This window comes from Pristiophorus japonicus, chromosome 2 (genome assembly GCF_044704955.1).
Source record: "Pristiophorus japonicus isolate sPriJap1 chromosome 2, sPriJap1.hap1, whole genome shotgun sequence".
NCBI classification, from domain to species: Eukaryota; Metazoa; Chordata; class Chondrichthyes; family Pristiophoridae; genus Pristiophorus; species Pristiophorus japonicus.
The window spans coordinates 348,391,106-348,406,643 of record NC_091978.1 but is presented as its reverse complement, the minus strand read 5'-3'; the positions used below and the strand labels follow the sequence as shown (position 1 = coordinate 348,406,643).

General features: G+C 42.5%; 1 protein-coding gene across 1 annotated transcript in view; it reads left to right on the top strand.

The window, feature by feature from the left end:
• Window positions 1–12,815, top strand: part of LOC139234891 (serine/threonine-protein kinase 32B-like) — a 268,203-nt gene extending 255,388 nt beyond the window's left edge. The window contains exons 9-11 of the mRNA XM_070865743.1: window positions 9,369–9,500; window positions 9,925–9,989; window positions 12,680–12,815. Of these exons, the coding sequence (XP_070721844.1) occupies window positions 9,369–9,500; window positions 9,925–9,989; window positions 12,680–12,815 (333 nt within the window). The remainder of the gene's footprint in view (window positions 1–9,368; window positions 9,501–9,924; window positions 9,990–12,679) is intronic.
• The last annotated feature ends 2,723 nt before the right edge of the window (window positions 12,816–15,538 follow it).

Here is a 15,538-nt window from a genome sequence, read left to right as displayed (position 1 = left end):
CCTACAAAAGATCTGAAGGCCAGGAAGTGGCGAGTTATGTCGTCGAGCTAAGACGCCTTGCAGGATATTGCGAATTTGAAGGACATTTGGAGCACATGCTCAGAGATTATTCGTACTTGGCATTGGCCACGAAACCATACTTCGCAAACTTTTGACTGTAGAGACCCCAACTTTGAGTAAGGCTATAGCGATAACCCAGGCGTTCATTGCCACCAGTGACAATACGAAACAAATCTCTCAGTACACAAGTGCTGCTACAAGTACTGTGAACAAAGTGATGTTGTTTTCGAATCGTAATGTACAGGGCAGGTCACACATACCTGCAGCTGCACATCCGCAGATGACTCAGAGTCTGCCATCAAGGGTGATGAATGCAAGGCCATTAACACCTTGTTGACGCTGCGGGGGTGATCATCGCTTCCATTCATGCCGATTCAAAAGTACGTTTGCAAGGGCTGTGGAACAATGGGACACCTCCAACGAGTGTGCAGGAGAGCTGCTAAGCCTGTTAAACCTGCAAATAACAATGTTGCAGAGGGGGACAGATCCACGGAGGATCACAACAAACCAGAGCCTCAGATAGAGGAGGCAGAGGTACATGGGGTGCACACATTCACCACGGATTGTCCACCGATAATGCTAAATGTTGAACTAAATGGACTCCCGGTGTCAATGGAGCTGGACATGGGCGCAAGCCAGTTCATCATGGGCAAAAAATCTTTTGAAAGGTTGTGGTGCAACAAGGCCTCAAGGCCAGTCTTAACCCCAGTTCGCGCAAAACTAACAACTTACACGAAAGAACTGATTCCTGTAATCGGCAGTGCTACCGTAAAGGTCTCCTACGATGGAGCGGTGCATAAGCTACCACTCAGGGTGGTACCGGCCGATCGTACCACGCTGCTAGGCAGGAGCTGGCTAGGAAAGATATGCTGGAACTGGGATGACGTCCGAATGCTATCGCCCGCTGATGACACTTCGTGTGCCCAGGTCTTAAACAAATTTCCTTCGCTGTTCGAACCATGCATCGGGAAATTCCAAGGAGCAAAAGTGCAGATCCACCTATCCAGGGGCGCGACCCATCCGTCCAAGGCGAGAGCAGTACCGTACATGATGAGACAAAGGGTAAAGATTGAGCTAGACTGACTGCAAAGAGTGGGCATCATTTCACTGATCGAGTTCAGCGAGTGGGCCAGTCCAATTCTCCCAGTCCTCAAGGGAGACGGCATCATCAGAATCTGTGGCGATTACAAAGTAACTATCAATCGTTTCTCCCTGCAGGACTAATATCCACTACCAAAGGCCAACGACTCTTGGCGGGAGGAAAGACGTTCACGAAGCTGGATCTGACTTCAGTCTACATGACAGAGGAACTAGAAGAATCATCAAAGGCCCTCACCTGCATCAACACGCACAAGGGTCTTTTTGTTTATAACAGATTTCCGTTTGGAATCCGATCAGCGGAGACGATATTCCAGAGAAACATGGAAAGCTTACTGAAGTCGGTCCCGCACACCGTGGTCTTCCAGGACGACATCTTGGTCACAGGTCGGAACACGGTCAAGCACCTGCAGAACCTGGAGGAGGTTCTTAGACGACTCAACCACGTGGGACTCAGGTTAAAATGCTTGAAGTGCGTTTTCCTGGTGCCTGAAGTGGAGTTCTTGGGAAGGAGGATTGCGGCGGACTGAATCAGGCCCACCAACGCGAAGATGGAGGCAATCGAGAACGCACTGAGGCCACAGAATGTGACGGAGCTGCGGTCGTTTCTGGAACTCTTGAACTACTTTAGTAACTTCTTACCAGGTCTCAGCACACTGCTAGAACCACTGCATGTCTTACTACGAAAAGGGGGGGAATGGGTTTGGTGCAAAAGCCAAGAAAATGGCTTTGTAAAAACGAGAAAATTGTTATGCTCAAACAAATTGCTTGTGTTGTATGATCCATGTAAGCATCTGGTACTAGCATGTGATACGTTGTCATATGGCGTCGGGTGTGTATTGCAACAAGCTAATGATTTCAGGAAACTGCAACCGGTTGCTTATGCATCCAGGAGTCTGTCTAAGGCTGAGAGAGCCTGCAGCATGATTGAAAAAGAAGCGTTAGCATGTGTCTATGGGGTAAAGAAAATGCATCAATACCTGTTTGGGCTAAAATTCAAATTGGAAACTGACCATAAGCTACTTATATCTCTGTTTTCTGAGAGTAAAGGGATAAATACAAACGCATCAGCCCGCATCCAGAGATGGGCGCTCACGTAGTCCACATACAACTACGCCATCCACCACAGGCCAGGCACAGAAAACTGCGCCGATGCTCCCAGTAGGCTGCCATTGCCCACCAAGGGGGTGGAAATGGCGCAACCCACAGATCTAGCCATGGTTATGGAAGCATTTTAGAGTGAGCAATCACCCATCACTGCCCGGCAAATCAAAACCTGGACAAGCCAGGACCCCCTATTATCTCTAGTCAAAAGCTGTGTGCTTCACGGGTGCTGGTCCAGTGTCCCAGTGGAAATATAGGAAGAGATAAAGCCGTTCCAGTGGCGCAAAGATGAAATGTCCATACAGGCAGACTGCCTCTGTGGGTCAATCGAGTAGTGGTCCCCAAGAAGGGCAGAGACACCTTCATCAATGACCTCTACAGTACCCAACCAGGCATCGTAATGATGAAAGCGATAGCCAGATCCCACGTGTGGTGGCCCGGTATCGATGCGGACTTAGAGTCCTGCGTTCACAGATGTAATACATGCTCGCAGTTAAGCAATATACCCAGGGAGGCGCCGCTAAGTTTATGGTCTTGTCCCTCCAAACCGTGGTCTAGGGTACACGTCGACTATGCAGGCCCATTCTTGGATAAAATGTTCCTTGTGGTTGTAGACGCATACTCCAAGTGGATTGAATGTGAGATAATATCGGCTAGCACATCCGCTGCCACTACTGAAAGCCTGTGGGCCATGTTTGCCACACACGGCTTACCCGATGTCCTGGTGAGCGACAACGGGCCATATTTTACCAGTGCTGAGTTCAAAGAATTCATGACCCCTAACGGGATCAAACATGTCACATCTGCCCCGTTTAAACCAGCGTCCAATGGTCAGGCAGAGAGAACAGTGCAAACCATTAAGCAAGCCTTGAAGAGGGTAACTGAAGGCTCACTGCAGACTCGCCTATCCCAAGTCCTGCTTAGCTACCGCACGAGACCCCACTCATTCACTGGGATCCCACCTGATGAACTGTTCATGAAATGAGCACTTAAGACAAGGTTCTCGTTAGTTCACCCTGATCTACATGAACAGGTAGAGAACAGACGGCTTCAACAAAGTTCATACCATGATAGCGCAAATGTGTCACACGAGATTGAAATCAATGATCCTGTATTTGTATTAAATTATGGACAAGGTCTCAAGTGGCTTCCCTGCACTTCATAGCCAAAGAGGGGAGCAGGATGGTTCGGGTCAAGCTTTCAAATGGTCTCATTCACCGGAAACACTTCAAAGTCAGATTCACGGACTATCCTGAGCAACCCATCTTGGACCCTACCTTTTTTGATCCCCCAATATACACACCAGTGGCAATCGGCACCGCGGTTGACCACGAAACAGAACCCATCATCCACAGCAGCCAAGCAGGGTCCAACACACCAGGCAGCCCATCAAGGCCAGCTGCACAGCAGCCCAGCAAGGGCCCAACAAATGATTCAACAACACCAGCTTTCACACCGAGACGATCAACCAGGGCAAGAAGGGCCCCAGATCAACTCACATTGTAAATAGTTACACTATTAACTTTGGGGAGGAGTGTTGTTGTATATGTGGACTTATACTTGTACAGCCACCAGAGGGCTCATCCCCTGGAGTCCCAAGGAATCCCATAATCCTTGGGAGCACAGGTATTTAAGGAGGCTTCACAGGTTGGAGAGGCACTCTGGAGACCTGCAATAAAAGACGAAGGTCAAACTTTACTTTGAGCTCACAGTGTTCAGTCTGACTTTTTCTCCATACACAACACTTACTGACACCAACTTACCCTGCACCTCCATCCATCCCTCTCTATCTACATTATCACATCCCCATCTCATTAGCCATCCCTGACACTCACCCTCATCCTAGCCCAATCATACCAGCTAACAACACACAAGGGTGTTTTAACCAATGTTCAAGTGAAGTTTCTGTTAATGTGTTGTCAAACATTAACATTTTTATTTTCATCAATTTGCCTTCTTGGACATATTTGTGTGCACCTTTGGAATTGGCTTAGTGAGTTGTAGTGAATGGTGAGACATAAGGATATACCCCCACAATGTTGATGAGTGTCAAAGGAATGGCTTGGACATTGTAGGGATGCTTTATGGTGTGGGGTGGTGCCAACCTGGTGCATCAAGTGGCAGCCAGGGTGTACAGCATTAAGTGAAGTAAATTTGGCCATGATGAGACCACCCTTGGTGTCCCGGGCAGCAATGTGGTTGGGTGCTGATGTCCTGTGCAGCATCAGTTGATTGCAGAGAAAGTTGGTGGTGTTGGTGCTGCTGGTGTGCCTGGTGCTGCTGGTGTTGGGACCGATCATGGTGGGATCCTGAGGACCAAGGTGAGATAGTTTCAAGGGCACCGATGCGGATATAATAGATGGCAGGTGAACTTGAGATGACAGAAGCGATCTGTCAGTGTTGAGAGAGATTGTTCCAATGAGGTGACATTGGATACAGAGTTTACACCAAACACTTGCAACCTTCATAAAGCTCAATCTGTCTTCCAAATGCTGTAAGCAACAGCTTCTGAGCTTGGAAAGTGAACAGCTGTGAGATGGGAGATTTTATAGCACATTTGTCAAGTGTAGAGATGATTTCATGGCAACACAACTTCTGACATGATCCCTGAGCAGCGTAGACCCCATGGATGACCTCATAAAATGTAACTGGTGAGCTCAAAATACTTTTTAAGTGGCTGTTAACAAGGTCATAATGACCTGAATTGCCTCTCCCGCCGCTGCATGTTGGGTCCTTTACATTTGACCCACTGTCAAAATAAAAAAGATTCTCACTTGACCCGCAACCAAACTGACCCCCCGAAAAATTCCCCCCCAAATATTTATTCAGCATCTGTATCATTTCAGTATCATCTCCTGTGAGTTTGTCTTGTTCACGCTTTAGTGGCCCTATCCCTATCTTAATTCTCATTTTGTTACTTACGCGCCTATAGAATTCTTTACTATTTATTTCTATATTCTTTGATATTTTCATTTCATATTTCTCTTTGATTCCTAATTGTATTATTAACTTATTTCCTAAACTCATCATATTCATAGTTTTATTCTCATCAAAAATAACACTGCATCCTTTTCAGATCATACTAACCTCTACAAAGTGTCATCTGTAAGATAGATAATGGGCAGATAAATGTTGTATTCACTTCACTTCAGTGCTGAACATATTAATAACTATGAAGGTAGGTTTGTCATAATGTTGATCGCCCATCACAACTAAGCTGTCAACTTCCCTTCCATTATAATCATTCAATCCAATCACTTGGTTATCATTTCTAAGCCATACTGGAACAAGCAAATGGCAAAGGTGACTGAAGAATTCACAGAAGAGTGCTTGTTTTCTCAAAGAAGCTTCATACATGCCAATATTAGCTTTTCATGTTGACAGTCACTGTTTTAGCAGCATGTCTGTGTTTATTGGTGAAAACCAACGTAGCCAGACCCCTCTCCCTCCAGTCCTGGCCTTCCTAAGTCCGCTAGCTAGCATGGACAGAAAATGCTGAAAGTACGCAGCAGGTCAGTCAATATCCGTAAAGAGATAACTATACTCCTCCCAGTGCGAATGGTTGGGATGGCGTCCTCTCTATACTGTAGATGGGAACTTCCATTCTTGCAAAAGTTCCCATTGACAGTATACAGAGGCTGCAATCCCTGTTTTATTTCCGAGAAGACACATTCCTGTTCTGGTGCATTAACCATTAGGCTCAGGTAGGAGTGGTTGGGAGACAAATGGATAGAAGTGGATGGCAGTCAAAAATAGAGGGAATACATGGCACTGAAAGTGGTAGAAATAGATGGTAATAGAAGGAGGGGTAAATGGATATTAATAAAGGGAATGGAGTAGCAGGTAGAAGCTAGGAGTGACACTTGAGGGGCGGGGGAAGAGGGGAGAAGCTAAAAGCAATACTTGAGGGGCGGGGGAAGAGGGGAGAAGCTAAAAGCAATACTTGAGGGAGGTGGAGAAGTTAGCATGGCATTTTATGCAGCAAGAGGATTGCCAGCATTACCTGTTGGGAGCAGGGAGAAAGAGTACTGGCATGAACTGGGGAGAGCAAAGAGTGCCAACATGACCTGGGCGAACTGGGTGGGGGGAAACTGCCAGGTTGAACTGGAGGATTGGTAGCAGAATACCAATTTAACTTAGTTGGAGAAGTAAAAGAGTTTCAGACTGAAATGATGGAGGAAAAGAAGAATAAACTGGGAGGTTAGAGGAGAGGAATACCTCTGCTAAAGGTAGCATAGTTGGGTGGGTTACAGTGTCTCAGTGAGCTGGTTCTTTCAGGGGTAGTGTGCTTTATGAACATGGGCAGTGCGGTTTGGTTGTAGGAGAGTGGCGGATGAGATGGGGGGGAAAATTGCGGTCGGAGGCTTCCTTCAGACGAATGCCTCCAACCCAAAATGTTTTTACGAAAATACCTGGTGGTCACGGAGAATCCTACAATTGCGATCAGAGGCCTTCATTCGCTGTGCAGCATACGGAGAGATGACTTCCCCGTATGTACGTACATACAAGCTGGAGTCACGTGGGCCTGGACCACCAATCACTAGGTAGTATTCTCATTGATAATAGGAACTCCATTTGTGCGAGTTCCCATTACTGTACGAAAACCGGCTTTTCCGATCTTTCAACATTTCTCTTGACAGATCCGCCGCATCCCTGCAGGAAGGACATTCACATGGGAGATATTGGGCAATTTGCCCCACTCATGCCCAGCGAATGTCCTTCAAACTTTTACACCTGGTAAAAGCAGTCATACAGCTTACTTTTACCAGCATTGGATATATTCAAGAGGGAGTTAGATATGGCCCTTATGGCTAAAGGGATCAAGGGGTATGGAGAGAAAGCAGGAAAGGGGTACTGAGGTGAATGATCAGCCATGATCTTATTGAATGGTGGTGCAGGCTCGAAGGGTCAAATGGCCTACTCTTGCACCTATTTTCTGTGTTTCTATGTAAGAGTTTTAAAACATAGAAAAATTAAATTTAATCATTCATTTTTATGTTAAAAACCCTGTCCATTATTTTAACTCTATTAAAACACATTAGAAACATTTCCAAAAAATATATATTTTTTCTAAAACATTTAATTACATTTAATTTCAATTAATTTTAAATATGTGAGGATTTTAAAATTTATTATGTTGTGTTTCTTGTTTACGAGGGTTTTCGGCCCATTGGTTTGAGTAGGCGATACCTTGGTCGATCTGTTGAAAATCCAAATGTAACTTTATTTTTCCTTTTTATCTGTCAAGAGTATTGAAGGGCTGCTGTGTATACCTATCACTTATGTTACAAAGCTTGTGTAACTAGTTGTTTGCACATGACGGCTGTTCTTGAGTTTTCAATCTTTTGGGAGCTGCATCAGCTTTGTTTGAAGCTTTGATCGACTTTTGCTAGTTTTCTAAGTTGGCATGCTTGTCATACCTGTCACTGTTAACAATCCGAGTGTCCTATAGATCTTGTATATTCTTATGTGATGGAATATTTTAGCCCTGTTTTGATCGGAACATTGAATTGCTGGAGGAGAAAAAAACCACAGTCCATCTAGTTCGCCTTCCACCATACTCTCATGATATAATGATAATGCAGTTGTTGACTAATCATAGCAATCAATCTCTGTCAATTAGCCTACAATAAATCCAGATCTGATGTGAGGAAATCCCCAGTGGTGGAGAGTAATTTTGTTTTTGGCTGCGCGGCCCCTTCACAGGTCTGCGCCTGCGCGAACTTTAACATGCAAGAACACTTACAAAAATGTTTACAAGAACGTTGCCTGGACTGGAGAATTTTGGCTATGAGGAAAGATTGGAGATGCTGGGTCTGTTTTCTTTGGAACAGAGGAGGTTGAGAGGAGATCTGATTGAGGTGTATAAAATTATGAGGGGCCTGGATAGAGTGGATAGGAAGGACCTGTTTCCCTTGGCAGAGGGGTCAACAGGCATAGATTTAAAGTAATTGGGGGGAGGTTTAGAGGAGATATGAGGGGAAATCTCTTCACCCAGAGGGCGGTGGGGGTCTGGAACTCACTGCCTGAAAGGGTGGTAGAGGCAGAAATCCTCACATTTAAAAGATACTTGGATGTGCACTTAAAGTGCCGTAACCTACAGGGCTACAGACCAAGAGCTGGGAAGTGGGATTAGGCTGGGAAACTCTTGGTCAGCCGGCGCGGACACAATGGGCCGAAATGGCTTCCTTCCGTGCTGTAAATTTCTATGATTCTATAGCAAAAGCGTTGGTGAAGAGCTTTGGGAACCATAGATCCAAAGTCACCTGAACCCTCCCAAGCGTGCTACATTTACCATATGTCATGCTTCAAATTACTCATGTACTGTAGCCAAAAATGGTATTTTAAAGGATATTATAATCCATGTCTCAAATTAGCATATACTGCATCCAAAAATGTTATTTTTTAAAGCATATTGTAACCCAGCTCTTGTTACTGGACTCAATCCAATCCAAAGCAATGCAGAACAGTGGAGAGGCTACGTCTTGCCAGAATCCATTCTACAGTACATGGGCGAGATGTGATCTGGCTGTCAGTCTTACGCAAACTAACCAGAGCAGCACCACAAGAGTGGTTAGCATTGAAGCCTGGCCTCTTATGTTTCTGCCAGGAATACTAAAGGCTCAATTTCACGTCAAGATTTTGATTCGAAAAGCTTGTATAGAATAAAAATGGCAAAACTTTACACACTGTTTCTTCTCCTTATGAAATTCTCTCCCAGGTAGGATTTGTGATTGGAACTCTTTTATGCAAAATTTACTATCACTAATTGAAAACCAGATTCACAGGAGCGTACATTAAGTTAGTGAAATCTTTGAGTTTTCCTACTTGCACACCAGTAACATTTTGATAAAACTTTTGCCACAGCAACTGTCTGCCCTCTTTATAGTATGTGCCATATTCTTACACCATCCACTATATAAAACCAAAATGACTATTTGTTAATTTAGTTTCCTAACATTATCAGACTGAACCATTTCTACAACTGAGTTCCATCAAAGATATTATCTGTACTTGCTGTTTGAATTTAAAACAAAGGGTATTCAACTTGGTTGTCCTTTATAATTAATTAATCTTCGACTGTCACTTTTTCTTCTCTTTACCAGAAAGGGAGGTTGAATTGTGATCCAACCTTTGAACTAGAAGAAATGATACTGGAGTCCAAACCTCTTCACAAGAAAAAGAAAAGACTGGCTAAGAATAAATCTAAAGATTCTGGTAAAGAAGGTTGTCCCCTGGTAAGACGCCGTGATCTTATTTAACACTTCCCAATCGAAATCCATACTGTAAATGGCACCATAGATTTTCAGTGACAATGGCCGATTTACTTATTCCATTGAATAATCATTTTTTCAAAAATGTGACTTAAAATTATGGCATCCTTGTGTTTGCTCTTGGCTTTCCTGTAATGCATCATCATTTTCTCAGATTTTCTGAAAATCAACACATTTCAATTTTTCAAAATGCCAACAGCATCATAATAGTAAGGAAATAAATAATGTTTTATTTTTCATTAATCATCAAAACTGCTAAATTTAGTGACTGCCCAACATTAGCGTCTTAGGAACCCTCCAACCAAATTTCTAGCTGAATGGATGTTTTCTCTTATTTTCACACTTGTGTTTTCTTTCTTTATCCTTATCCATTCACGTGATGTCAAAGAACGGGCACCTTCAACAGTGTCTGGAAACAGTCCGCAACGATTTCACCATATTCAACAGGGAGAAGTAAGTGCGGTGACTACATAATCAACTCAGCCGTCTGCTTCACATATCTTTTATTAAAAAGATTTCCATTGGTGATCATCAGCAAATCAATATGCTGTGCTATCATAATACTCAATGTTTTGTAAGCTTTAATTAAATCCATACTTATGATGACATTCAAAGTCCTTGTTAAGTGATTTGATGATATTGGAAAACTTTGTTGAAATTTTAATTGTGATAATGCAGTCATCTTCTGTAATATCTTCCTCGTTCTTCTCAACCGCTCTTCAACCTTTGTACACATTCAACCGCACCATCCTCCTCCATGCCGCTCCTCCATAGTCCAGCGTAGTGGGACTGCCCTCACTTGGTCTACTCTTACCTATCCAATCGTAGCCAGACAATCTGCAGAAATGGTTTCTCATCCCGCCCTCACACTGTTATCTCTGGAGTCCCCCAAAGATTTATCCTTACCCCACCCTTCTTCATCTACATGCTACTCCTTGGCGACATTGTCCACTGGATGGAAATGATGCATGGGAGGAGTTAAAATCAGGCAAGTGAACTTATTGGCCTGAGGTCACTCTGTTCCTGCCTGGCCCCATTTTATCATTGAATACTTTCAAGCAAGCCATGAATGATATGTTATTTGGAGTCCTATAATGTAATTAGGACCCAATGCCATTTAAACAAACAAAAAAGCAATTCCAGCCCATTGACCAGCCTGTTAGGGGAAACCTGTCCAGATTGACTGAAGACTGAATAGGATTTAAAGTGGCCACAAGCTGCAGGCATTCAGATCAGTAGTTAGGGCCTCACTGCAGAGTCTGTGGAGGTGGCCTCACACTCCACGGTGGTAGGTGATAGGTGGTAGTACCATATGAGGGAACTCCAAACTTGCTGGAAGTGGACTCTTCCATACTTTCAGACATGATGGTCAATGTCTTTGGCAGGCCTTCCAATACCTCATATAATCTCTGCTGTGGCTCAAGCATTTTTCTTTTAATGACTGGACCTCAGAGGTCTGCATCTCTGTTTCTATCGGCAGAACTATGAGACGACATCGCACTCTGATAAGTCATCTCCTGGGCTGTTCCTCCCGCCAGTACTTGCTCCTACTCACTTGTGCTATGCATTTCATCAAGTGTAGGCCCCTCTAACTTACTATCTATCCTACTCAGGCTGCCAATTTCCACGCTAGTGCTTGGGTGGGATAACACACATTACATTTAGTTCTCAGGAGGGATGTCCTCCTCTGAGGTGTCTTCAGATGGTTCTTCAGGAGTTTCCTGCTGCTGAGAGGAAAGGAACAAGAGTTAGGATGACAATGAGAGGCTGGACATTCGCACATGAAAGGCATCATCATGCTGGTTGAGGTATTCAGGTGTTCTGAAGGTGCAATTACTTGTGGTACATGAAAGGGTACATTTGCCAACCAATCACCTTGCTCAGCACTGCTGCCAAACCACATCATCTCCAATGCTCAATGCTTTTGAATCCCACTTATTTCCAATGCCTCCTGTTCCGCCTGGGTTAGGGTATTAGCTAGTCCTCCACCAGTTGTAGTTCTCTCCCTTCTGTCGATTTCTGCCTGATTGTCCTGTGAAATACCTCGGGATGCTATTCTACCTTAATGGTGCCAGTTGTTGTTGTTGATGTTTATTCCACTATTGAGACTTAAGTAAAAAAAAAAAGAGATGCATGAGCTTACGGGTAAAACAAAGCTCCAGCAATACCTCTTTTACTTAAGCGGGAAGCAATTATCTACCTCTCTAAAGCCCATGGTTGGATTTATCTATTCATTTATTGAAAATTTTTCATTGAATTTCTTGGCATTTAACAGTGTATTTTTCAATGAGGAGACCACACATAAACAGGATATAATGCATTTAAAATTGATTCTGGGATGAATAAGCGAGATGAATTCATGCCACTCACACAAGTTCCCCTTATATTGGCTTGCAGAGCGGCAGCTTATGAGAAAGAAGCCATTACTTCCTGAAATGCAGTTACTACATTCCCAATTGCACCATTGAAAGTCTAGGTTCATCACTGGGTAATGCTACGCTAGCTGATCTCAGCTGGTTTGCTAACTGGACACTACAATGTCAGTGTCCCCAAGCAAGGTAAGGGCAGAAAAGCTTTCAGAATTCCTGCTTCTAGTCATTATTCAGGGATTCCTGCTGAAATATTTGCACATATGGATGAAGAAAGGTTCAAGCTATGATGCCTCTATTATTGAATAGCCTACTGACACTGTGACTAGGTTCATAGGTGAAGAATAGACAAGTTATTAGAGTGGGACCAGTGTCCACAGATTGATGAGTTACTAATTCCAGGAATGGAGGAGAGAAAATTTAGCAAATGAACAGTAGGTTTTGAAATGTTGCCATATAATATTAAAGCAAAATGGTCAGCAGTTCTTTGTCCTTATTTATCACGACAATACTTACGTGAAATTAAGGTTGTGGGGATTACTATTTTGTTGGTAAACAATAGCTTTGGGTTCTACAAAAGCAAAATATTGTGGATACTAGAATCTGAAATAAAAACATTGACCCGCTGAGATTACCAGCTTTGTGCTCTAGTTGCTTTAAGACTTTACACTGAAAATTGTTGTGTACATACTTTAATACTCAATGCAGAGAACACTGTACCTGCTAGATGATGTGTGTCTCCTCAAACATCATTTTACCGTATTTGCTTTTCAGATTAAGAAAATCACAGGCAGAAGTTGGGCAAGCAGCCAATAAAGAAAGTGGAACTTGCAGTCAGACACATGAAAAGATGCAAGATGGTCACAACAACAACGTACTTGGAACTATCTGCACAACAGTTCCTAGCTAGTCTACCACAGCTCGTCTGACCCTTCCGAGGACCCTAAAGACTAATTGCATTATAATGAAATGATTTCTGTGCATGCCTTGTAGTTTAAATATCTTTCTCCCCACAGGAAAACAACTTGGGTGACTCGTTTCCCAGGGGAAAAAAATGATAACGAACTTTTCTTTTCATACGCTCATACAATGGAGTGGAAAGGGATATATTTGTTGGCAGAAGGACAACAGTTTACACAGGAAGGTGACAAAATAAATATATCTTGAAACTATTTTGAAGTCAATTTTTCACATTGATTCCTCTAAGCCCACTCAGAATGTTTCAGAATAAGCATCCCAGCTAAACCTTTGAGAATAGTTAACTTTTATGCCTTCATGTTGTCTTTTTAAATGTGTACAGCGCTGAACAATTTCGCTGACAAGACTCATTCTCACAAGAAGATTATTTTCCAGTGCTAGTTCCCCTTGATAACGCAGAACTAACTACCTATAGCGTTTTGTGTCTTGTTAGAAATGCTTTACAGTCATTTAGATTTTTTTTAAACTTTTATGAATTGATTCAGTATTTGAATGGGGGTTTCTTTCTGTGTGATAACATTACACTGTGTAACCAAAATGTTACAGATGAAGTTAATGTTGACAAATTAAAAGGTTTTGAGACTGAGAAAAAAATCTGTGTTGATAGACCTCTAAAATGAAAAGTGTACATTTTTTGTTAGTAATGAATCCTAGGGTAAGTTTATCTTCTGCCTTGACTTATTGTAAATTTCATTTTCAGGATTGATGCCAGCTTCTTGTTCACTATTGCTATTATTACCTTAAATAATTTACACCAGTGACTTTTTTTTAATTTGTTTTTGTACAAGTTGACAGAACTGTAAATACAATGTGAACATTAGGTTTAAAAACTGCAATTTACATCTGATATTTGCAATTCTTTGCCACTTAACAATGCTGGACCAAACTTCTGATGACGGGGAAGATTATCAAAAAAAGAAATAACATTTATAAATAAATAAATCAAATTTATGACAGGGTACTTTATTACACTATAGTTATTTATGCTCCCCATTTTATCACATCTGTGCTAATTGGCTGTCAATTGCTCTCATGTAGAAGAGCTAGTGACCGATTAACTGTGTCCTTTCTAACTCCTGATGTTTGTGTTGGCCATAGTCCTGCAAATAGGAGATACACATTCAGAACAAGGTGTTACCTAGTACTGGACACTGACAAAACTCAGTGCATTGTAGATCCTATGTTCATTCATTATGAAGAGATTTGAATATTGCAACGCATCAAAACGTTCATATTATTAAACTAGCATTTTGCATGAGCTAAGTGGGGATATGATAATACTACGACCAGCTATTAAAACATTTTAAGATCAGCAATGATAACTTTAGAAGCATTAGAGGGACTTGCTATGAAAGTGATGTGGTTATTCTAATTATATGTAAGATTATTATACTGCAAGCATTAAATGGTGATTGAATAATGTTTATAGTTTTTGATACCTGCTTCTATTTCTGATGCAAAGCTTTTTGGTTTCTTTGAATAATTGCTATTACCTTACATTTATTGAAGAGCAGCAGTGCCTTGATACCAGTTCTGCAGTAAACCCACACCCCATTATTACACAGTAAAATAGCAGTCAACGTTACAATGGAGTTGAAGACCAGTAAATAATAATACTATTTAATTTACTTATTGGAGTGCAATAAATGCAACCAAATATTTTAAAAACTGAGTAGAGTTTAAATATTTTCCAAAATCCATAAATTGCTTCAATCATAACCCAAATCTACAGTTCTGAATAAGGTTGAGCTCAGAAATAAATATTTTTTTTAAAAAGCAAATTGGCCTCAATTGGTCTAATCCTGATGCAAAAGCAAAACGCTGCTGGAAATCTGAAATAAAAACAGAAAGTGGTGGAAGGCAAGAGTGATTAAATGTCAAACGATATGATTGGACAAAGCAAAGGGAGATGGTAATGGGACAAGTAAAGAAATAAAAGATGAGTCTAGAAGAGGTGTAAATGGGAAAGGCAAAATCATCAACAGCTGCCATCTGAAAAAATAGGGGCAAGAGGTTATGGTCTGAAACCCTATCACAGCATATCACAGACCTTCCCTATTGTTCTTTCCTCCCTCCCCCCTTTCCCTGCCCCTGCACTTGCTTAAAATCTGTTACATCTCTAAATTTTTCCAGTTCTGACAAAAGGTCATCAACCTGTAACATTAACTATGTTTCTCTTACCACAGATGCTGCCTGACCTGCTGAGTATTTCCAGCATTTTCTGGTCTAATACTGAGTTAGTCTAATCCCCTGCCAACCCCCGATCTGACCCCCCATCCTCCTCTCCTGGCCGCGGACCCCAGGTCTCCTCTACTGACCTCCGAGTGGTCCCCTTGGCCTCGTGCGCTGACCCCGAATCTGAATCCCTTGTCTCCTCTCCTGACCCTCTGATAGCCCCCCGCAATTCCCAGATCCCCGGACCCACTTACTAGCAGCAGCCTGATTTTGCCCAACTCTTCGCCAGCGGGCTCCGATGCCACGTTGGTTCTATTATAACGAGGCCTGAGACCCAATATCTGAGGAGACTCGAGCCTCATCAATCAGGTGTTTCAGTAAATCATGAATCCTTCGTGCACCCAAAAATTGGCATGCTTGAACTTCTGGGCCAACATGCACAAGACAATTTTGGTGTTCTACATTTTGTGAAACATAGCA